At 43.8% G+C, this 25,383-nt stretch overlaps 1 protein-coding gene and 1 non-coding gene across 5 annotated transcripts in view; one reads left to right on the top strand and one right to left on the bottom strand.

Annotated features, from left to right (window-relative positions):
* LOC116740661 (ubiquinol-cytochrome-c reductase complex assembly factor 1) overlaps positions 1-25,383 on the bottom strand; it is a 92,845-nt gene that overhangs the window by 8,160 nt on the left and 59,302 nt on the right. For 2 of the 4 annotated variants that reach the window (XM_032606459.1, XM_032606458.1), the window contains exon 8: positions 2,585-2,662. The exons of the other annotated variants lie outside the window; for them this stretch is intronic. In XM_032606459.1, coding sequence (XP_032462350.1) covers positions 2,585-2,662 — 78 coding nt within the window. The remainder of the gene's footprint in view (positions 1-2,584; positions 2,663-25,383) is intronic. 4 annotated transcript variants of the gene reach the window in all.
* Positions 12,058-12,130, top strand: TRNAE-CUC. The gene has a single exon. It is a non-coding gene; the product is annotated as a tRNA-Glu (tRNA).

Here is a 25,383-nt window from a genome sequence, read left to right as displayed (position 1 = left end):
GTGGCTAGTACTGGAAAGCACAGCTCTAGAACGTTGTGACTCCCAGTGTGGCCTGCAGAATGGCTGCACATCCCCTACAGCTCGTGGGCCACGCAGAATCGCAGGCCTCACCTCAGACCTGCTGGGTCAGAATCTGAATTTTACCTAGCACTCCAGATGATCTGCATGCACACTAAAATATAAGAAAACCTGTTCCAGAATTATACCTTTAAATTACCTGGGGAACTTTTAAAACTACAGATGCCCACCTACAGTTAAATCCAGAACTTCTGAGGGACAGGGCCCAAATAATGGTATTTCTAAAGTGTCCCAGGTAATTAGTCTATTTCCCAAACTTTCCCACTCTGAAAAGTCACCTGGTGTGCTTGTTGAAACACCAGGCCCCACTCCCATTGAATTGGAATATATATATATATATATATATATTTTTTTTTTTTTGAGGTACGCGGGCCTCTCACTGTTTTGACCTCTCCCGTTGCGGAGCACAGGCTCCGGACGTGCAGGCCCAGCGGCCACGGCTCACGGGCCCAGCCGCTCCACGGCATGTGGGATCTTCCCGGACCGGGGCACAAACCCGTGTCCCCTGCATGGGCAGGCGGACTCTCAACCACTGCGCCACCAGGGAAGCCTTGAATTGGAATATTTAGTGCCATTCTCAATAATCAGATTTTAAAAGCACCCCAGGTGACTCTTGCACTCAAGCATGTTTCTAAGATGGCTCTGCCAAGATGGATTTGGCATGGGGGGACAGAACATCTTTATTAATGTGGGTGAAAGGAAACAACTGAGCCATCTGCAATAAAGACCGCAAACAAATGTTAAGAGAAAGAAAATTATATTTCTTCAATTCTAAGCCTTGTTCTTTTATATACTGTAAGGTTTCTGAAATCAGAATGTATCTAATTTAACAACTGATGCATAGATTTAAGCAGTGTTTCTCAATTCCCACCCCACAAAGCTCATATTTTCATGATGTATGCAGTATGCAGTCTTAATTGCTCTCTAATAACTGAGGATATTTAGTAGACTGGGAATTGGGAAACCTCAATTTTAACTAGTCCTATGACCCTAAGCAAATCATTTAACTTAATTTTTTTGTAAGCTCATGTCCTGGCTTTAATTATTATCTACAGGCTGATAACATTTCCTCCAGCCTGAACTCTAGTTTCTTACTTTCATCCTTTATGCATTTCTTCCCTTCTTCACTCTTCACCTGCCATGTGCCAAGCCCCATGCCAGGCAACAGAAATACAGAGTAGGCACTGCAACTACACAGGAGAAATCCTCACCCAGTGGGGTGACAGTTAATGCTAATGCAGCAAGTGCTGTGGAGCCCAGGAAGGGCAGAAGGCGTTGAGCCTGGGGGAAGTTCTTGGGCCTGTGTCCCAGAAGGGGTGATGCTTGCATTAAATCTGAAGGTAATCACAAAATGAATATAAAAGCACATGGTTTGTTAAAAAGATGAGGTATGATGAATCCTGGTAGTATGCATACGGGTTCATTACACCATTCTTTTGCCTTTTCCATGTGTCTGAAATTTCTATAACAGTTGAGGAGAAAAAGATGAGAGAGATGCTACAACATGGATGAATCTTGAAGACATTATGCTAAGTGAAATAAGCCGATCAGAAAAGAACAAAAACTGTACGACTCCACTTACATGAGGTACTTAGAATAGTCAAAACCACAGAGACAGAAAGCAGAAGAGTGGTTCCCAGGGGCTGGTGCGGGGGAGAGAATAGGAGAATAGTATTTAACAGGGACAGAGCTTCAATCTGGGAAGATCAGGAAAAGTCCTGGAGATGGATGGTGGTGATGGCTGCTCTACAATGTGAATGTACTTAATGCCACTAAAATGTACACTTAAAAACGGTAAATTTTATGTTATGTAAATTTTACAATAAAAAATGAGATAGATCTAAATGTTCTCATGTAGAAGGATACCCAAGATGTATTGCTCAGTGAAAAAAGCAATTTGCAGAATAGTAGTATATGCAGTGTAACTTACATTTGCATGAAGAAAATAAATACATAGGTGCTTGTGTGTGCACAGGTAACACTTGTAAGGACACCCAATAAACTATTAACAAAGTTTTCCTCTGGGACAGAGAATTGGGCAGGAGAGGAAAGGGCCCTTTTATTTTTTATTTCAACCATTTATGCAGAGTTTTATGAATTTTTTAAATGAGTATGTATTGTTTTTATAATTAAACCCCCAAAAAAGTGTGTGATTTGACCGTGATGTTGATGTGTGCATGTCTTCCTCTCTCTGAACGCATCTGGGGCTGAGACTGTGACTGATTTGCCTTTGTCCCTCCATCCAGCACTCCACAGGCACTCAGTAAATGCCGACTAGTTGAATGATCTGACCATATTACCTAGTGCTTTCTTTCTCAAGTGCTAGGCAAACTGCTGGGCACACTCATTCTAGTTGCTGAGTCAGTGAAGGTGAGGAAACAGTAAAATACTAAGCCATAATGGCAGGCAGTGATGGTGGCCCCTGAAGCTTCTCTCAGAGGCTCTCATCAAATGCCTTTGTTGGGGGAGGCCACTGTTCTGCCTAAGGCTTGGTAAGTAAGCTTACCTCATCATATCCCAAGATTGCCACATAGAAATTATTTGTCATAAGCATCATGTTCTTCTTCAGGATATAGGAATTAACCTACAGAAACAAAATGGCAAAAACAAAAGTATGAAAGAAAGGAAAAAACCAAAAAGTATGATTTTTGGCTCTTAACTTAGCAGAACAGAGAAAGAGGGCCCCTAACAGGTCAAACTGCCAGTCCATCCTCATTTCCCTGATCTGTCAGGATTCTCCCCAACTTGACAGCTTCTTTTAGATGCTGGTCCCAAATTATACAAAGCAGTAACTCAGTTTTATGAACTGAGCCCCAACTACGCGTCGGGCTTTGTGCTAGATACTATGAACACAAATTAAAAGAAACGTTTCTTGACTGGAGGAGCACACAGTCTAGTAAACACAGACATGTAGAAAATAATCACACTGCAACGTACTGCCTCAAATTCTATCCCAAAGGTGGTGAGTGATAAATACATTTCAGTACAATGGTCTCCACTTGGTGGGGCTGGGAGGAATTCTCTAGGAGGTAATGTTTAAGTGGACCTCAGAGGAGGAGGAGTCTGACAAGAGAGGGTTGAGGGGAGGAAAGAGGACATTCTAGACATAGGGAATAAGCTGTACAAAGTGCAGGGGCAGGAAAGAAAATGGGGAGTACCAGGGAGGGTGAATGGGCAGGAACACTGGAAAGGTAGGTTGGGACCAGCTTAGGAAACGTCTTAAGGGTTACTCAAAGGAGCCTGTTGTAGTGAAAGGACAAAAGAAGCAAGTGGTCAGAGGTGGGAAGAGGAGGAAGAGAGGCAGGGCTGTGAGTGAGATGCTGAGGAGAAAGGTGGGCCCCTGAGGCTGTGGACAGGAGGGTAGAATAAGACGGGCTGGAGAAGTAAGACTGTTAATGTGAATGGACTGTTTTAGAAATGCAATGCCAGTGAGACCATGGAGACTCAGGTAGAACTCCTCTCAGAGAATAGCCAGTGAGCCTTCAGAACCCAGAGTGCAGTTCACGGAATCTCTTCAATAGGATAAAACTTTGACCTCCGGGAATATGCGAAAGGAAAGGGTACCGTATTTCATTCCTCTCTGGGATCCCAGCAGAAAAGCTGGTGTAACGTGTAATACATAGAAAGGACTCGTTGACTATTTAAACTGACAAGTTTTAGAAACACCCCGAAGTCATCTGGAACTTTACATGGAGAATAAGATTTGTGCTTAACAACCATGACCATTGCCCACCATCATCTCCTCCATTTACTGAGCACCTGTTATGGGCCAGATGCTTTATGGACATCATCTCCTCTAACTGTCACCGGGGCTCAGAGGCAGATATGCTATAGTCATGCTTTTAAAGACACAGAAAACTGAGACTCAAACAGGTGAAGTGACTTGCTCTAGATCCCACAGAAAATTAGTGATAAATCCTCCAGGTCAGTCTGAATCCAAAGTCCATGTGCCTGACATTCCATCAGGTTCCTGCCTGCAGGAAGATAATTTTACTTTGGATAATAAATCAAATACTGAATGATTTCATCCGGTGGTTCATAACTGGTCTCTGAAGGAGGGCAGAAAGGAGTAGTGAAAGGATCTGGATTTAGTCAGAAAACTGGGTTCAAGTCATAATTCTGCTGTATACATAGGACGTGATCTTGGGCAAGTCAAGTAACCACTCTGAGTCTATGTCCTTGTCTTTTTTGTGTGTGTGTGGTACGCGGGCCTCTCACTGTTGTGGCACAGGCTCCGGACGTGCAGGCTCAGCGGCCATGGCTCACGGGCCCAGCCACTCCGCGGCATGTGGGATCTTCCCGGACCGGGGCACGAACCCATGTCCCCTGCATTGGCAGGCGTACTCTCAACCACTGCACCACCAGGAAAGCCCTGTCCTTGTCTTTTAAATGCCCTATACAGGGAGCTGGTTTGTAGAGCAAATGAATTAGCATGTACTTCATTCACTCATTCATTCATTCACTCCACAATGTACACTGAAAGCCTTGGTAAGCTGCAAAGTGCTCTGCAAATGCAAGGAATTATGAGTAATACCTTCTGGTTTGTTTATATAAAACTAAAACCAGCTCCAATACTTTATAGTCATGGACAATTTTCAAAAAGGGAAAGAGAACTGTGAAGCTCAAGACTGGAAAATGTGAGATTGGATGCAGCTGTTTATGAAATCCATGACCTTTCCCACCCCACCTTCACCCTAGGCCAAAACAGCCATCCATCCTCTGTGTTCCCAGAGCTTTCTGTCTACACTTCTCCTGGGGGCACAACACAGCTTAGAGTTGTTCTTGTACCTGTCTCTCCCACTAGTTTGTGAGCTGCTCAAAGGTCCTAAGAAACTCTGTCTGATGAATCTCAGCACCCCTGACACCTAGGCCAGGGCCTGGCCAGAGCAGGGTTTAAGACTGGCATGCTGATGACTGAATCCTCACAAGGCCTGAGTACCACACATAGTGTGTTCTATCCAATAATATCCTTTTGTTTGTTTCCTTTTTTTTACTGCTGAGTACCTTCCATGTTTCTGAAATTTCAGAACTGCCAAACTTCTTACTGCACCATCTTTCAGAATGGGCTAAGGTAAAAGAAGAATCAAGGAACAAGCCAGAGCTAGAGTTAATTCCTTCTGTAATGAGAGGATGGGACTACAACCCAGATCTGTTGATGCCCATCTTGAGGCTCTCCCTACTCCCATACTAGTCGTTCTCCTAACTGTGCAAGAAGAACCAGAGCCACAAAAGGACAATGTCAGAGAAGTCAAGCACAAAGGCAGCATCTCTCAGAGGTAAGCGTTCACTGAACCTGCTCAGCAGAGCTGGCTTATGTGTTGCATCAAGCCAGTAAGCTTTAGAGCTGGAAAAGCCCTCAGATATCACCTAGCTCATCCCTCTGAGGAAATGGTAAACTGAGACCCAAAAGGGGAAGGGACTTGTTCTGCAGGTCACAAGAACCTGGTTTCTGGACGAATGCTTTCCCTATTTCACCATCTGCAGGGCACTTCCAGAGATCACCAACACATTAATCTGCAAATTTCAATTCCAGCTTTCCAACAAGGCTCATTTACATACAAACATACTTTCTCCTCTTGGGATGCACCTGCATTCTGGCTGCCTACTGCCCAGAAAGAATGGAGAGCAGGAGTAGAATTCCTTATTAGCAAGGATCCTCTGCCTCCTGGTCCTATATTCTAACCCCAGTGACCTATAAGCTGCCTCTCCCCCTCACCTCTAGCTAAGAGATGGCAAGCTGCCACAGCTAGAAATGGTTTTCAGATATCATCACCCAGGCTGGATTAGATCATGAAAAGGGCCCTTCCTGGAAGAGGGTGGAAGCTCCATCAGTGCAGACACATGATCTGTAGGCAACAGGTGAGGGTAAGTGAGAGCAGCTTCCTGAACTACTGGACTCGCCCTGAAGGGCCCTTCTAGCCAGCCCAGCAGCCAAGGGGAGCTGGATATTCCCTCTGGTGAACCTCTGTTGGGATCTTATTCCCTCACTTAAGCTTTTGTTTGCTGGTGCGCAGGTTCTGTGTCCTCACTGCCAGATAATTCCATATGGAGCACCCTGCCCATGAATACATAGATGGACAAACCGGATGAGAAACTCTCCCCGGTTAGCATTGGGTTGTTCTCTTATTAAACTCTTATCCTTTCCATAATGCTTTGCTTTTTATTAAAAAACCATACATAAGGGGCTTCCCTGGTGGCGCAGTGGTTAAGAGTCTGCCTGCCAACGCAGGGGACACGGGTTCGAGCCCTGGTCCAGGAAGATCCCACATGCCGCAGAGCAACTAAGCCCATGCGCCACAACTACTGAGCCTGTGCTCTAGAGCCCTCAAGCCACAACTACTGAGCCCGTGTGCCACAACTACCGAAGCCTGCGTACCTAGAGCCTGTGCTCCGCAACAAGAGAAGCCATCGCAACGAGAAGCCCTCGCACCGCAACGAAGAGTAGCCACCACTCGCCACCGACTAGAGAAAGCCCATGCACAGCAACAAAGACCCAACGCAGCCATAAATTAATTAATTAATTTAAAAAATCTATTCAAGGGGCTTCCCTGGTGGCGCAGTGGTTGAGAGTCCGCCTGCCGATGCAGGGGACACGGGTTCGTGCCCCGGTCCGGGAAGATCCCACATGCCGCGGAGCGGCTGGGCCCATGAGCCATGGCCTCTGAGCCTGCGCGTCCGGAGCCTGTGCTCCGCAATGGGAGAGGCCACAGCAGTGAGAGGCCCGCGTACAGAAAAAAAAAAAAAAAAAAAAATCTATTCAAGGGCTTCCCTGGTGGCGCAGTGGTTGAGAGTCCGCCTGCCGATGCAGGGGACACGGGTTCGTGCCCCGGTCCGGGAGGATCCCACATGCCGCGGAGCGGCTGGGCCCGTGAGCCATGGCTGCTGAGCCTGCGCGTCCGGAGCCTGTGCTCCACACCGGGAGAGGCCACAACAGTGAGAGGCCCGCGTACCGCAAAAAAAAAAAAAAAAAAAAATCTATTCAAAACAAAACAAAACCCATACATATAGCACCACCACAAGGAAAAGGTTCCTTGTATATCAGTTACTCATATTTTCCCATTTATTTAAGCTATTAAAATTCATGCAGATATTTATAAGCCATCAGGATTTAGTATCTGGTATTACTGAATGTTTAATAATAAACTAAACAGAAGAAATCAGAGGGTTAAATGATGACTGCAATTCCTGTAATGACTTAATTAAATTTTTATTGAGTACATAAACTATGACGTCATTTCTAGCCAACCATGCGTCTGCTTTCCTAGCATGTCACAGGGTGGGAACACTCAATAGGAAGCGAGGCTAAACGAGCAGCAAGTCTCGGCCGAAATGGGGAGGGGAGCAAGGCTCATGTGGCACACTCCATAAATTATCCGTTCATTTTTAAACAAAGTCCACAAGTTATAATATATTTGCCATGCACTTTTTATGACATAATAAAAATGTTACCTTAAGGATTACTTAACACATACTACAGATGTTATAGCAGAGGCAGGCACCAGGGGCAAAGGAAACAAACATGAGCAGGCCAGGGACAGGTCCTGGAGTTTACATCCCAGGGGGACCAGCACAGTATATTGAGAAGGGAACGCAAAAATAGTCAGGGAGTGGGGCACACAAGAGTTCAGGGTTGCTAATCAGCAGCTTAATGAATGAGACAACCAACGGGGAACACAAGTAAAGCAATAATGAATCTTGCAAGGCACATGTTTAACTAATGTAGTATTCTCAAGGAGGAATATTTGCTTTAAAGAGATGCCAGTTCATTTGAGGCCAATTCGCTGCCCTCTTTCCCCTTTTCCCTGTTGCTGCTCTTAAAGACATTTACGTGACTGCTTAACAGAGGAACCAGATTATGTGGACGGAGGGTCTGACGAAGGATCAAGTTTAAACTCCTCTGTGAGCTCCGTAAGGTTTTTCGTGATCTGTTCTTGGTCATCTTTCCTGCCTCACCTCCTGCCACCTCCCCACTTTTATCTCACCCTCAGTCAGAGTAAACTATGTGCAATTTCCACAAACATGTCATGCTCTCTTATAGCTCTCAAGCACACTGCTGCCAGGAATCCCTCTCCCTTCTTTATCCACTGGGATGCTAACTCCTTCTTAACCTCTAAGACATAACTTACAAATTATATCTTCTGAAAAGCCTCCTCTCTCCCCAGTCTACAAAAGTGTCTCAGAAACAGTTCCCATAATTCACTGTTTACCATGTGCCAAGAACTATGCTAAGAGCTTTATACATATGAGCTCACTTAATCCTTCCCAGTGACTCTCTGAGATAGGTGCTATTACTGTCCCCACTTTAGAGAAGAGGAAACTGGTGTTTGGGAAGGTTAAGGTTATACAGCTAGGAAATAGTGGGTCAAGATTAGAATACAGAGCAGTTCAATTCCATTGCTTATCTATGTTGGAACAAACACCATAAATAATGTGGCTGCCCTTTCATATGCCCTATACCTCAGGTTACCTGTAGAGGCTGGGCGAATGCTACTATGGTCTTGGGTAAACACAATGCAGATACTCCTGATCACAATGGTCGCTAGAGATGGGCTACAAGATGGGTGATCAGTGGCCAATTACTAATACGTCATACATTTCTAGCATAAGCTAAGCCCCACTCCTGGGTAAACTGGAGGGAAAAAAGTATAATTATGGTGTAGGAGGGGAAAATGGAAGAAGGTTGGTATGGGTAGCACAAGAACTGATGAGAATGAAGATAAGAATAAACTTTAAGGCTACTGAGGCAAAGCTGCTAACAGTAGCAGGCTAATAAGGATTTGTTGCAATGAGTGAATGATAAAGCGTGCCTAGAGTTGCTGACTGAAGCATAAGGAATGTATCAAATTCACCATAAGGCTACAATGCAGCACAAAAGATGGCAGGTCAGGTTTTAGTTGTCTTTCTAGGGGTTAGTAATGACATCAGCAACACTTTGCAATGTCAACACCATGGGCTACACAGGCACTGCATGGCAATAAACTAGTGTGCACTGAACATCAGCCAGTCTATTTTTTTTTTTTTTTTTGCGGTACGCGGGCCTCTCACTGTTGGGGCCTCTCCCGTTGCGGAGCACAGGCTCCGGACGCGCAGGCTCAGCGGCCATGGCCCACGGGCCTAGCCGCTCCGTGGCATGTGGGATCTTCCTGGACTGGGGCATGAACCTGTGTCCCCTGCATTGGCAGGCAGACTCTCAACCACTGCACCACCAGGGAAGCCCCAGCCAGTCTATTTAAGTTTAATGTTAGAAATGAGCTCACTGTGCAATATTATATGAAATACACAGAAACGGGTGAAAGTAGATAGAAAGAGAGAAGGGCACATGGAGAGACCAAATACACATGTGTGCATGTAACTCACTCGCATTATGACTAGAAGATCTACTGAGGCTCTTTCAGCAATGATCACAAAATACAACAAATAAAACTCTGTGTGTGCGTGCGTGTGCGTTTGGTAGGTCCAGAGAAAACTGTGTTAGTACCAAGAAGAAAGAAAAGGAAAAATAATAAAATATGAAAAGATGGACAATTTCTTTTCCTTTTTTTAGAAAATGATGTGAACATGAGTATAGCATGTTCCAGCTGTGATGAAAAGCCAACCTAAACAAGGCATGAGATAATCCTTACATCTCATTTTAATAAATCACTTCAAACTTTTAATGCACCAGAGAGGCTTGCTACATTGAAATGCCTTTAAAAATACTCTTCCTTATTATTTATTTATTTATGTGTTTTGAAAGTCCCAGTTTTATTGCTTGGGATCTGAATATTCAAGATCTGCATAGCTTGATAAGGTCCTGAAAAACAAGGTACACGGTTGTTACTTTCTCAACCTTAATTTCTAAATGGTTACAAAGCACAGGAGCCTTTTCCTCAGGCTTGGAAAATAGCAAAACAAGAGATGGCTGTCCTTGGAAATTACAGTCATTTACCCTCTTAATAAGGCATTCAAACATACCAGTAAGCCTGTAATCACCTTGAAAAGAAGCTGATGAGGTACATTAAGGTCCTGGGAAAATCAAACTATCACGCCAAGTTCATTTTCTTCCATGCCAAGACATACAGCTAAGAGGGAGATAGCTCTAATCTACTCTGATTTCCAAAATTTTTGATTGTATCCCACAGGACAAGTCTCATGCGCTGTTGTCCCAATTCTATAAACAAGGAAACAGAAGCTTGAAAATGCTAAGTTACTTGCCCCAAAGTCACACCCTGCTTGTGTGCTAGCAGTGTTGGAATTTTTATCTCCGCTGGTACCTAAATCTAGTGTCTTCTCTACACTGTCACACCTTTCTGCTTCTGATAAGTCATATCAGAAATGGAGAATCACATAAGCAAAAATTGCTAATTTCAGTACGATGGAAAACAAAAGTAAAATGGAAATGACCCTGAAGTGTTGAAAAATCATCCTAGAAACTGAGATGAGACTCAACAAGGTCAGATGCACAGTAGCATGTCTAGGCCAAAATAAATAAATAACAGGCTGAAGGAAGGGTCTGACTATGTGGTCATAATTAAGACCTAGAGCAAATCCCTGATCATGAGCTGATAAATGAGAAATGTGAAAAGGTAATCATAACTGAATACATCAAAAGAAATGCAATATACAAAGCTCAGAAAGTTTTCCTTCCTCTATTATTGTAATAGTCAAGAGTCTTTGTTTTAGCTACAGTACTTAATAAACATGAAGAGACCAGAGGAATTTCAATGAAGAATGTCAGATTGGAATGATCACATTGGGTTGGCACTGGTCACAAGCCAGGACAGTCGATTCTATGGCCAACAGAAACACCCAGAGGCCGTTCCATGGGTTGGCCTGTTTGCTTACATCATCAGCCTCAAAGGATCAGTAGATCTTGGAAGTATTCTGATACTGTCTAAGGTAAAAATCACTCACTCTCTCAGCATCCCTTCCTTAGAGCCTTCCTACTCCTCTCCAACTCCATATGAGTTAGTAGGCTGCTGATCCTAGAACGATGTCCCTTCATCACAGAGAGGGGCCCAGAGTCCAAGCTAATCTAATGAGACTTGTTTCTGAGTAGAAACATCCAAAGATAAAAGACAGCTAAAATTGGATCATCCCAAAGAGATTACTAAATTCCTATTACTAATACTAGGATCCCTGAGCTTCCTTGTATCTTTCCTTCCTGAGGCCTGCTGTTAAACCCTCCTTCCCGTTCCGTGAGCTTTAGCTAGCCCCCAATGAACTCCTTTGTTTGCTTAAATTAGCTGCAGCCTCTGTTGCTTGCAATCAATGGATATACTGTCATTCATCAACTCAATAAAACCTCTCCATAATAATAACATTAACTAACAATTAACATTTGTTGAATGCCTACCATGTGCCAGAAACTATATTAAAAACTTTATATGTGTTATCTCTTTAATGTTCACAATAATCCTAAAAAGGGGGTGTTACTGTCATTTTATAGAAAAGGAATCACTCCGTTTTCTGTGAAGCCTTTCAAGCTCCCAAAGCGTACTGCTTTTTCCTTCACATGGTGTTTAATATTTCCACCAGGAAGATGCACTGTATTATGTTAACCGTCTGTTCACAGGTTGCCCCCCCCCCCACTGTATTAGAGCGTGAGCTCCTTGAGGGCGAAGATGGCACACTCCTCAGCACATGTCTGTAGAATGAATCGATATAATATTTCCTGTCATAATTACCTCTTGTATTATTGATGCCCACGTACTTTTTACAAATTTTAAGAAAGCTCCCTGAATACAAAAATTTGGTAAGGGGTTGAGCAACTTTGTATACATGCTGCTACTGTTTTCATGGTTTTCAAACACAACTCTGCTCTAGCCAGAAGAGGTTCAACTCCTGTCCTTTCAGTCTGTTTTCACATGGTCTCTGAAACTCGACACCTCTCTCAAAGCAATCTCTTCCACTGAAAAATGTTTCAAGACCACTTCTAGTTCCACTACTACCATCTAACAGAGTTCTAGATTTGGAGGCAAAATACATACATAAGGGAATTCCCTGGTGGTCCAGTGGTTAGGACTCTACGCTCTCATTGCGGAGGGCCCAGGTTCAATCCCTGGTCAGGGAACTAAGATCCCACAAGCCGCATGGTGCAGCCAAAAAAAATTAAAAAACAAACAAACAAGACCCCAAAATACATACACAAGCAGTTTCAAGTAAAAAGGAGACTTTATGACTGAAAAGAGAAGGAACTTCATGATTGCCAGGGTAAGAAAACACAAAGTGGGCAATTGAGTTTTCCTCTCTCATTAGTCACTCTAACAAGATAATAGCCAATTAACTCTCTGATGTGAACAGATCAAACATTAACAGACCTTTGATCCCTGCCTGCTCTATAACAAGTACTATGGAAGAATAATTAGGAAACTAAGAAGTGCTTTTCTGCTTATATTTCCAAGTTTAAGAAAGGACTTATGCCCTGCAAACAAGTGCCAATGCATGAAAGTTTTGATCAGGATTTGGTTTTCTGTCGTTAAATACAAGATTTGGAAAGTGAAAACAGTCTAACTTATTAATGGTCACCAATGGTCAATAAGCAAATTAGAACCAATTAGCAAGACAATTATCTGAAGCATAAGCAAAGGATAATTCCATTCACATCCACTAGGATGGCTACAATTTTAAAAAGAAGAAAAAAGAGGGCTTCCCTGGTGGCGCAGTGGTTGAGAGTCTGCCTGCTGATGCAGGGGACACGGGTTCATGACCCGGTCTGGGAAGATCCCACATGCCGTGGAGCGGCTGGGCCCGTGGACCATGGACACTGAGCCTGCGCGTCCGGAGCCTGTGCTCCGCAACGGGAGAGGCCACAACAGTGAGAGGCCCGTGTATTGCAAAAAATAAAAAAAGAAAAGAAAAGAAAAATAACAAGCACTGATGAGAATGTGGAAAAATTGGAACCTTCATGCACTGCTGGTGGGAATGGAAAATGGTACAGCCACTAGGGAAAACAGTTTGGTGATTTCTCAAAAGGTTAAACATAGAACTACCCTATGACCCAGTAATTCCACTCCTAAGTATATATCCAAAAGAATTGAAAGCTGAGACTGGAACAGACATTTGAATGTTCCTATCAGCATTATTTACACTAGCCAAAAGATGGAAACAAAGTGTTTATCAACAGATGAATGGATAAACAAAATGTGGTACATACATACAATGGAATATTATTCAGCCATAAAAAGGAATGAATTTTTTTTTTTTTTTGCGGTACGCGGGCCTCTCACTGTTGTGGCCTCTCCCGTTGTGGAGCACAGGCTCTGGATGTGCAGGCTCAGCGGCCATGGCTCACGGGCCCTGCCGCTCCGCGGCATGTGGGATCTTCCCGGACCGGGGCAAGAACGCATGTCCCCTGCATCGGCAGGCGGACTCTCTACCACTGCGCCACCAGGGAAGCCCCGGGAATGAAATTTTGATATATGCTACAACATGGATAAGCCTTGAAAACATTATACCTAATGAAATAAGTCAGACACAGAAGGACAAATATTGTATGATTCCTCCTATAGTAGGTACCTAAGATAGGCAAATTCATAGAGACATAAAGTAGAATAGAGGTTACCAGGGTCTGGGGGGAGTGGAAATGGGGGAGTTATTTAATGGGTATAAAGTTTTTACTGGGAATGATGAAGAAATCTGGGCGACAGATAGACAGTGGTGGGACTTCCCTGGCGGTCCAGTGGTTAAAACTCCACACTTCCAATGCAGGGGGTGCAGGTTCGATCCCTGGTTGGGGAACTAAGATCCCAAATGCCACGGGGTGTGGCCAAAAAAAAAAAAAAATCCTATGATAGACAGTGGTGACGGTTACACAACATTGTGACTGTATCTAATGCCACTGAATTGTATACTTACAATGGCTAAATTGATAAATATTATGTTATATATATTTCACCACAATAAAAGATAATTCCAATTACAAATGGTTCTTCCCACACAAGTATTTCAGTCTGCGACTTAACCATATGTATGTATATATTAAAGCCTCTCATGATACTTCTCGATTTTGAGCAGTAGTGTCATGAAGTAATTTACATTCCTTGCTAGACCATAAAGCTGTCTGGGTGCAGAGTTCTACATTGCCTTGCATGCATTTGATAAGTATATATTGAGTGCCCACCATATTCTAGGCATCATGGTACATGCTGGGCATAAAAGATGAATAAAACACAGAACCTGTTCTCAAGAAGTTTGTAATCTCATATGAAATGACATACAAATGATTGTAAAAACATACTGTATGTAAAAAATGGCAGTGGTGAGTCTGGGGGCTCAAAGGCTTCAGAGATGAGGTAACATTTATTACACTGGCTATTAAAGGATGACGAGGATTTGTACCTTTTAGACAGAAAAAATAGTATGTGCAAAGCCACAGAGAGGGGAACAACTACAGCATCCTCAGAGGAAAATCTGTAACAAAGAGCTCATGATGGGACGAAGCAGAAGGTAGAGCTGGAAAGGCAGTTTACGTTTGACTATAAATGGCCCTGAATGCCAATGAAGGAAAGACAAAGAAGAGTTCTTAGCACAGGGAAGATGCACGGATAGATTTGTTGTTACTGTTATTTCACTGAAGTATAGTTGATTTACAAAGCTGTGTTAGTTTCAGGTGTACAGCAAAAGTGATTCAGTAATATATATATATGGACAATTAACAATATATATATTCTTTTTCAGATTCTTTTCCATTATATATTATTACAAGATATTGAATATAGTTCCCTGTGCTATTGGATAGATTTGTTTTTGAAAAGTAACCCGGGACTTCCCTGGTGGTCCAGTGGTTAAGTATCTGCCTGCCAATGCAGGGGACACAGGTTCAATTCCTGGTCCAGGAGTATCCCACATGCCGTGGAGCAACTAAGCCCATGTGCCACAACTACTGAGCCTGTGCTCTGGAGCCTGCGAGCCGCAACTACTGAGTCCACGCACTGCAACTACTGAAGCCCGCGTGCTCTAGAGCCCATGCACTGCAACTACTGAGCCCTCGTGCTGCAACTACTGAAGCCCGCGCACCTAGAGCCCATGCTCCGCAACAAGAGAAGCCACCGCAATGAGAAGCCTGCACACCGCAACAAAGAGTAGTCCCTGCTTGCCACAACTAGAGAAAGCCCGAGCGCAGCAATGAAGACCCAGCGCAGCAAATAAATAAATAAATAAGGGGAAAAAAAGAAAAGTAACCCGGCAAGTACAAACCACAAAGCTGGGGGAAGGATCGGAGGCAGGAATCCCAGAGGAGGCTGTGGCAATGGCTCAGGTGAGAGTTGGTAAGAAACTGAATTAATGTAAGTGGCGAATAAAGAGGAAAAAGTCCAGCAAGATCAACAGGATTTGATTATGAAGTGAATGTGGAGCAGAAGGTGAGGCCATGACTCACACCTAATCAGACTTCACTGAATGCCAGCTGAAAAAAAGAATGCAACAGTTATACGCAATCATAGGCTGATGACTTTCTGACCCTGGCAGCGCTAAGTGTAGACAACCAGTCTTGTAGGGTTTTAGCAGTCACGGTGCCCTCAACGTCTCCTGTGTTGTGGTAATGGAAAATCTTACTTGGACAAGATGTAATATGAGCAAGATGTGTATTTAGCTTGAGCCCGCAGGCGTCTCCAGCAGAGCAGCAGTATAGCACACCAGGGCCTAGGAGCCTGAGCCCCTTTCCTAGTAATTTGTTCACCACGTGTCAGTGGCTGTCATTCCTCTGGGTCCTCTGCATTCTACCTGCAGCCATGAGGTCTGATTTCTGTCAGCAAGAAGATGCTGACACACCTAGGTTTCCAGAGACACTTGCAGGCTCCCAATTGCACCCTGGACCTCATGACTGTATTTATAAGTGCAGAAAAGCTGCAGGCACAACTTTGCTTTTTTAATGATTTTCTATTAAATTTAGGCAGACTGCAGACAGTGGAGAACTAGAGGATGCTTGCTCCCCATCAGTGCTGGCTATCTCAGATGCACAGACATATAACCAAACAGCTGAAAATGGATAATTAAGTTTGAGAGTTCTTTGTGAATGGAGCTTGGGCACTGTCACTTTTCCTGGGTGCTGAGGATCTAAACAACCTAGAGGATCTAGAGGCAACACTGAGCTCACAGGCCCCAGCCAGAGTCCTTTCCCACTCAGCGATTTTAAGACAGACATCATGTTACCTGGACGGCCACATTTTCTCAGACGGTCCAAAATCTAGCCCCTTCCCGATCTTGAGATTGGAAGCCCTTTTATCAAACAGACTGAATTCTCCTTCTCTGCAGTAATAGGGAGCAAAAGAGATGGGAAACCCTAATTAACTGAATCACACATGTTAACTGGTGACTCCAGCTGGGCAGAGGAGGTCAGACAAAAACCTATAGCTCCGAACAATAAAGTGGCTATTTCCACTGTTCTGTATGGATCACAGAATGCTTGTCCTTTACTGCTGTTTCCTTACTGCTTACTGTTCTGCACCATACAATTTCCAAAATACTGACCCTGTGGTAATCTGAGAAAGAAGCTGTTCCCTGCTGTAGAGATGAGGAAACAAAGGCTCAGAAAGGTCAGATGAATTGCCTAATTATCACTCAGCTCATAAATGTTCTAGATGTTTACAGAAACAAGGTATTCTGACTCATAGTCCAACATTCTTTTACGACTCAAACAGAACTGCCATTCAGCTGATAGCTTATAGAATCTTGTAGCAGTATCCTGGGAATGGCTGAGCCTGGATTCTGGGTAGGAGTGATATGATCACTCCTGCTCAAGTCATGAGGAAGCCAAGGAGTAACGTCCGAATACCCCCTGAAAACGGAATGGACACTTGGCCTTGTGCTCTGAGAGTGACCCCAACTCTATAGGGTAATCCGTTTTTGTCCTCTTTTTTCTGTACAATGTTCTTAAAAGGGTAAGCATTTTTCAAAAAACATAAATTTATTTATTTATTTTTGGCTGTGTTGGGTCTTCACTGCTGCACACGGGCTTTCTCTAGTTGCAGTGAGCGGGGGCTACTCTTCATTGCAGTGCGTGGGCTTCTCACTATGGTAGCTTCTCTTGTTGCAGAGCACGGGCTCTAGGCACTCAGGATTCAGTAGTTGTGGCTCGTGGGCTCTAGAGTGCAGGCTCAGTAGTTGTGGCACACAGGCTTAGTTGCTGTGTGGCATGTGGGTTCTTCCCGGATCAGGGCTCGAACCCATGTCCCTTGTATTGGAAGGTGGATTCTTAACCACTGCACCACCAGGGAAGCCCAAAGGGTAAGCATTTTATAAAGGAAAAAGAAAACTGCTGCTGGAATGCTGTATCTGTTAAAGAGATGCTCTCTCTAGTGATCTGTATTCAAGTCCCACTCCAGCCTAAGAAATACTCTGAAATCTAAGCAAATTCTGGGCCCAAGCAGCTCCATTTCCCCACCTTGTGACTCTAGAATACAAATCTCTGAGTCTCAGTTTTTCCATTCAAACTATGCAAAATTGCCTTTCTTTTTTCTTTTTACATTATCACATGAGATAAAAACGCTTAACAATAAGTAGTAAAGTTTATACAGCAAACACCTACTCGGTCCCAGATACTATTCAGAGAGTCTCACACATGATAGCTCATTTATTCTCCACAAAGCTGTAAGGTGAGGTAGGTAACATAGCTATCCCTATTTTACAGACAGAAAGCTGAGGCACAGAGATTAAGACTTTGCCCAGGGTCACACAGCTGGGGTGGGACCTGAGCCCAAACAGTCTGGCTTCAGTGCCCACGTGCTCTCAAACACCGTGACATTGCCTTGGAAGGGAGGTGAGAAACCTGACCCACTCCTTCACCTGAGACGAGGCCCTGGCAGTCTCCGTCCCTCCCTTCAGCACCTGGGAGCTGCCTAGTTCCCTGTGCCATCCTGCCACCACTCTCAACCCTGCTCTGGGCCAGCTTCTCTAGGAAGTCTGCACCTAAAACAAAACAAAATGAAACAAAAACCAGGTGAACTCTATCTTACTTGTTCATCTATTTAGTTTGGAACTTAATCTATTAAAGATTCAACTTCATTTCTCTTCTTGGCAAAGACTAGATTGTAAACCCTGTAAGATCATTTCTCTATGGCATACGCTCTACCAGCAGCATTTAGGGATTAGCACATGGTGAGAGACCAAAATGTTCCTTGAATAAATACATGAGTGAAAACAATCCTTAATAGCGCCATACAAATTAATAATGCTGCTGGACCTTGAGGAAAAAAGAATTCAGTAATGCCTTCATCATTCAACAAATGTATATGCATGCTAACCATGCACCAAGCACTGCTCTGGGAGTTGAGGCTACAGCAATAAATGAGAGGTAATTCCTGAACTCCTAGAGCTTACATTCTGGGAGGGAGGAAGGGTCACAATAAGCAAAATAAAATATATAGGATGCTAGATAGTAATTTAGTGTTATTACCCTAACCCTATCATTCAAGGTCCCTAAGATTGGAAGGGCCTGTGTCTGGTGTACAGATGTGGGGATAGGGTGGGAGCCTGCTGCTGCTAACAGTTGGCAAGCACTGACATGAAGGTAGGGAAATGACTCAAGGACAGAACCAGGGATGTTTGATGGAAGCTTTACTACAAATTCCTGAAGGACAAGGCCACATGGTCCCATCTGTGTCCCCAGCACATAGCAGGCACTGAGTGAACACTTCATGATGGTACAGGGCATCTGGGGACTGCAGGAAGGGAAAATGGGAAGCCCCATGCCTCTATATGTTCTGCACCGCCATGCCAGATGAGAAAGGGTCAAGGCAATAGTTAAGGAAAATTAATCAAGAAAAAATATTATTCAGAATACACTTTACCCAGCACAGATGTCTCAATACCTGTGTCAATTTCTGAAAGGATTATTTTACTTCATTTACTTCAAGGGCAGAGTCCCTTGCAATGCAACAAAATTACTTCTTAAATCAAATCAAGAAGCATTTCCTGTGTACTTACAATGTGCCTTGCTCTGTGCTGGGCCCTAAGGAGGTTAACTCAAGGACGCCCCATGATTCTTGCACTTGAGAAATTTATAATCACACTGGTAGAATAACACACAAATGTAAATCTGGATGAGTTAGGGAAGATTTCAAGAGGAGACAGTAGACTATGGACAGGCAGAAACTGGAAGAAAAGTGGGGCAGGCAGAAAAGAAAATGATGGTGAACCACAAGGAGCCTCGAGGACAGGTTAAGGGGGATGGCACACACCTAGCCGGCACCGGGCAGCCACTGTGGGTTTCTGTGTGATGAGTATTTGACATGAGTAGTGTTCAGGAAGATGAGCCAGGCTGTTAAATGATTTGCAGGATGGAACTGAGATGAAGAGTCAAGAGGCAGGGGGACCAGTGAAGGAGCCTACAGTGAGTTCAGGTGAGAGGTCAGGACCTGTTCTGAGCGTAAGACAACTGAAGTCCTGATAGTGGTTGTTTTAATGAAGGGCTCCTTGTAGTTCTTCCCGCTCCTTTGAGCATCAGAGATGTCACGTTTACGGCACATATGGCTGACACTCAGAAAAGATCAGCTAAATAGATGGCAGTCGACATGGAAAAAGAAGTGCTTGCTTTCCAGCTAGGCCCTTTCAGCTCTAACCAACCCCACAGCATCATTCAGCCAGCATTTAGGGAAATGATCGGGAAAAGGAGTGTTGCGGCTGTCTCACCAACGGATCCAGAAATACTCACAGCACATCCAGGGCAGCTGCAATCAATATATAGCTCTAATGTATCCTGGGTCTGACATCTTGGCTTCCAGAACTTTTTTTCACATAGGTATCCCGATCTTAGGAGAACCATCGCCCTCTGGTAGTGCCCAGTGCCAGGTTAAACCCACAGGGGAAAAGAGCAGACAGCTGCCTACTCTGTGGTAGGACATGGAGTGGGGGGCATCATCAATCCTCCCTGACCCCAAGAGCTCCCCAGTGCTACTGCAATCACTCCTCCTTCCAAAGACACTAGTTACAAGAAGCCCCCCATTCAAATGCAAATGTTATCAGGGACCATTAAAACATTAACCTATTAACATCCATCAACAATTTAGCGTCAGTTTATCAGGAAAGGTAGCAATAGGGAGTTGATTCTAATGAGTTAGGAAAAGACTCTGAGTTCACTCACTCATTCACTAACATCTGATAAAGGCCTATTATGTACGAAGCACTGCACTAGACACAGGAACACTGACCTTAAAAGGACCAAAAGAGGTCTTTAAGACAGGAAGACAAAATGGAAGGTGTACATGGTAGCTCTAGGGAATGGCAAAGGTGGCAGGATGATGGCAAAGGTGATAGGATGATGTAATGAAAAGAGCAACAAAATGAACCAGCAGTGAGTTCTAATCTCTGCCCTGCTACTAATATGTGACACTGAACAAGCCACTTTCCTTGCCAGGATTTAGTGTCCTCAATTGGAAAAGGCTGAATTAGGATTATCCTTGTGGCTGTCAAGCTTCTAGGGGATTGCCAGCCACTGAAGCGGCACAAAATAGAAACACTGCTTTGCAAATCTGATCAGCTAGGGCTAGCCCTGACTGGGGCTTCCCGCTACCAGCCAGAGCAGTCTGGACTTCCTTTACACAGTCCCTGGGGGTCATCACCAAGTGGGAGTCTTCTGACATCCACATCTACCCACTGCTTCAAACCAGACTACTCTAGCATGTTTGAACCCACATCTGTCCCCAAACCACTCTAGTCTCTCATGGGCCTTTGAGCAAAGGATATTAGGGACAGGGACAGTCATCCAGGGCTACAAAGCAAGAGAGGCTTGGAGAACAAGTGGGAAGTGTGGCAAACTACTGTTCACTCTTGTAAATTCTCCCCAGGGTTGGAAAATTCTTATCTCACAGATTTTTGTCTGAGCTGGAAGGGGCCCTTAGGAATAACCTGGTCCAGGTTCTTCATCTGAACTTGCTGATTAATGGTAGGACCAAGTTTTAATTCCCTGCTCTTCCAGCTCTAAGACTAGTGAGTGGTTTTTCAACTTTCCCATCCTGTTTCCTCTAGAGGGAGGATCCTCTTTGCCAGGCAACTCAGCTGGGGACCTAAAGCACAGCAGATGATAAACATCTTCTGTCTTTGAAAGAGAAGAGATATAGCCGTAAACAAGTATGCTCAAAATACCAAAGAAAATAGAGTTCATGTGAAATTTGAAGAATTTTAGCAAAAGGGCATAGGACAGGGATGAAAAGAAGTAGTGTGGGAGACACTGAGAATGCCATGGAGTGCTTAATGGGAATCGTCTCCTACTTGTCCCATAACCAGGTACAAACCACAAGCCCGTTGATTCTTAACCCCAGCAGCTGAACTACCCAAGGCCCAGAAAAGGGGCAACACACACAGTTTACACCTTTTATTATTCTGATAGAAATTTCTCTCCTGGGAGCAGAAAGGGGTCAAAAGTCCAAAACCAAAATTATATCTCTTTATAAGTCAGAGCAAAGAAGCATTACAGCAGTTATTTAATTTATTTTTTTAAAAGCCTCAGTGAACAGAGCAGAGTAGGAGGTGTTAGAAAACTCACTACAAGTAATTTATTCGCTGGGAACCACAAAGGCTTTCCTAAGAACAGCAAAAACACCATTGATTTCCCCAGTACCTTCCTTTCAAAGGACTCCAAACACTTCACACATATCGTTTTAAATTGTCCTCAAAGGCTCCAAAATAAGGGGTTACTATTTCCCCAGGTTCAGATGGAGAAACTAAAACATTCATGCCTGCCCTGTCTGTCCAAGTCATCCTAACAGGTTCAGCTAACATCGACTGAGGGCCTACTATGCACATGACCCATGCCAGGCAAACGGGTGATACAAAGACAAAAGATATGATCTCCATCCTCCAGCGAGGCAGAATCCAGTGGGGCATGACAGATGCGTACACAAATCCTTTTGAAATAAGGCAGCCTATGCTAGGTCCTGTAGAAAAGGTCCAAATACAGTGCCTTATTTTACCAAGTGGCACTAAAATGTGCCAAGTACTGTGCTAAGTCTTCACTACCATCATATTGTTTAAGTCAGACTATGTGTGGCTTATAGAGAAAGAAATGCGAGGTAAAGAGACTTGCCCAGGGTCTCAAGGCCACACTATGGCAAAGCAGGGATTAGCACCCAGATCTGTGTGGTTCCAAAGCCCATGTGATGGGAGGTAACTGCTTGGGAAAACGGTCTTTGGAGAGTTTAGCACAAAGTACCCATACCTTAGAGGTGAAGAGCAGGACACATGGGCCCTCACTAGGTTGTTGGGGAAAGGCCTGTCTCCTCAGCCCCAAACTGCATATGCATGTACTCATCCAGATCCTCCACCACAGGGACTGCTCTCGTGGATCAAGAAGCCAAAGGCAAGGGTCTTCCGAAAGGGAACAGAGATCTCTCTGAGCAAAGAAAGACTGCAAGGTCCTGAGCACTTCATCTTCTGTTGGTGGGCACTGAAAGTGGATCCAGGTCAGAGGGTGTGGGATCCCCTGGCTGGCTGTGACAGAAAGTCTACAGCCTGTGCGAGCAGGGCATGGTGGTCATGGTACACATACCAGCAGAGCATCCTTTTCTCAGAGCTGAAGTGGAACTCCTGCAAGGGAAGGAGCCCCCTGCTGGAGGTCCCTAGAGAAGGGCCTGGCCTGGAGATAGTTCTGCAGAGCTCACCTGGTGGGGATAACCTCTGCCTCGTTTGCTAAAGCTCCATTTTGGAGGCTAAGGAACAAAGTGTCAGATTTGGAGGAAGAAGAGCTTATGGGGAACCAGGCTATTGTCCCCAGACCAGACAGGTTAGAGTGCATAGTCAGCCCTGGGGAATCCCTGGGTCTTAGCAAGGGTCAGGTTAATATATAGCTCTATATTAAGGCTCCAGGACAAGAAAGAGATGGCGGAAGGAGCAGGTCCTCCAAACTCTGGAAGGAAAGTTGGGCCTGGAACTAAGGAAGCCCAGTCGCCAGCCTAGCAGTCTTCCCATTTAACACGTGTGATCCTTCTGCAATTGTTTTCAGATCTTAATTTCGACCTAACAAGACAACAACGAAAATCCTTTGATGGATAAAAGTAAAAGAAAAGTGTTAACAAAGTGTGTGTGAGAGAAAGGGGATAATGAATAATTATGTCAAAATACCCAAATAAGGGAAGCTCTATACTTTCTGGCAGCCATGGCAATAGGAAAGCAGGATTGTTACATCATTCTCATTGTTAAATCAAGGGAAGCAAAGAAGTTCATCAGGGCAGAGAAAGTTCTTAATTCTCAGTGCAGAGAGACTCATATATACACAAGCGAATGTGTATCTGCACACATACACATACACTTACCCCATTTCTCTTTCCAAGGAACAGGGCAAGCCGCTCTCCAGAGCCCTGCTGCCTCTCTCACACCACACTACCACTGCATGCAATGAAGCACTTCAACAGTTAAAACATTTTTGTGCCAGTATTTTAAGAGTGCAGAAGGTTCCAAATTACATGTAAAATAAACAATGCCAGACTGTGAAAACTCTTGGCTGCAACGTTCTCTGATGTTAACAAGAGTTTCTTTATTACTGTAACCTTTCAGAAGTGAATAAAAATTATTTCTCTGCCCTAGTTTTGCCCTCCAGTAAAAAGGAAGAGAACAGGGACCATGGAAAGAGCTGTACAATGACCTCTCATGAAGCCTAGGAGGCTGGGAAGGGGGCAGTTTAAAACACAAAGCCTTCCATATATGTTTCTAGTCAAAGGTTAGAAATTTAGTTTGTGCTGTGCTGATCATATTGTAGAATTTCACGTTCCTAGTATTTTTATGTAACTAAAACCCTTAGGGGGACAAAAGGGCATTTTCAAGAGCCCGAACTAAGCTGCTACTATGGAGGAAACCCAAATTTTGATCAAGGCTCCTTAGCCATTCAGTGAAATCTCCTGACTCAGAAACTGAGTCTGAAGTGCCCTTAAAAAACAGGGAAGAAGACCTATAGGTGGCCAGGACTTTGACAAAATGTGTTATTTTGCAGACTTTTGAGTCGATGAGCCTGTGAATACTGGACACACAGAAGGATCTCAAAATGGAGCTAGTCTGGACAGTCTGTTTTCACCACTGCAGGAGAAAGAGGAAAAAAGCTACCAAACAAAGGCAAACATGCTCTTGTCCTCTCACAGAACACTGCCTTTACCCACGCCATTCCTCTGCCCAGAATGTTCCTGTCTAGCAAACACTCATCCGAAAAGATACAAACCAAATGTCATCTACCCCAAGCTTTTCTCCTCTGGGCAGAGCAATTTTTAAATATCATAATCTCTTAATATTATAATTACCTGTTTATATGTTTGTCTTCTCCTACTAGACTGGGGAGTCAGGGACAATATCTTTGTCACCTTTGTATCTCCAGTGCCTAGCAGAGTACCTGGAAACTAGCAGACCACAATAAAATGGTTGGATAGATGGGTAAAACCTTGTTTGTGTCTGGGAACAGAAATCAGACAGAGAATGATTAACTGCTAAAAAAATAGAACACAAGCTCTGGGATTTAACACAAGGCTAGCTTTTCAGACTTTCACAGAGTTGCAAATGTTAAGTCTGGAAGAGAATTTAGAAATCATCAAGCTCTCCTCCCCAGAGAGGTGAGGTGATTTGACTTACTCAAGCTCACCCAGAGAGTGGCCAGGCTGGCCAGAACTCCTTCCATTATACCACACCATCCTTTCTCTTTACTGTCAAAAATTGCAGGTATAAATATTTATTTGGCAATAAGATGAGAAATATGATTAAGACTACACATTACGAGAATGTTATTTCATTATAAACAAATGAACAATGGATGTCACAGTAGGAATTCAAATAACTTTATATAAATTACAATATCTGAGTTGCTTAAAAAGCTAAACATAGCATACCATATGACCCAGCAATTCCACTCTTAGGTATATACCCAAGAGAACTGAAAACATATGTTCAGATAAAAACTTGTACATGAATGTTCACAGCAGCATTATTCAAAAAAGCCAAAAATGGAAACAGCCCAAATGTCAATCAACTGATGAATGGATAATAATATGGGGTATATCCATACAATAGATTATCCATAAAAAGTATGAAGTACTGAAACATGCTACAACATGGATGAACCTTGAAAACATTATGCTAAGTAAAAGAAACCAGACACGAAAGACCACATATTATATGATTCCATTTATATGGAATGCCCAGAATAGGTAAATCCACAGAGACAGAAAGTAGAATAGTGGTTACCAAGGGCTGGGGGAAAGGGGAATGGGGAATGACTGCTAACGGCCATGGGCTTTCTTTCTGAGGTGATGAAAATGTCCCAGAATTAGATAGTGGAGACGGCTGCATAACATTGTGCATTGACTAAAAAAGCACATTCAAAATGCTGAATTTTATGGTATATGAATTATATCA

The sequence above is a fragment of the Phocoena sinus genome, chromosome 15 (genome assembly GCF_008692025.1).
Source record: "Phocoena sinus isolate mPhoSin1 chromosome 15, mPhoSin1.pri, whole genome shotgun sequence".
NCBI classification, from domain to species: domain Eukaryota; kingdom Metazoa; phylum Chordata; class Mammalia; order Artiodactyla; family Phocoenidae; genus Phocoena; species Phocoena sinus.
Note: the sequence above shows the minus strand (reverse complement) of the source record. Positions and strands in the feature narration are given on the sequence as shown.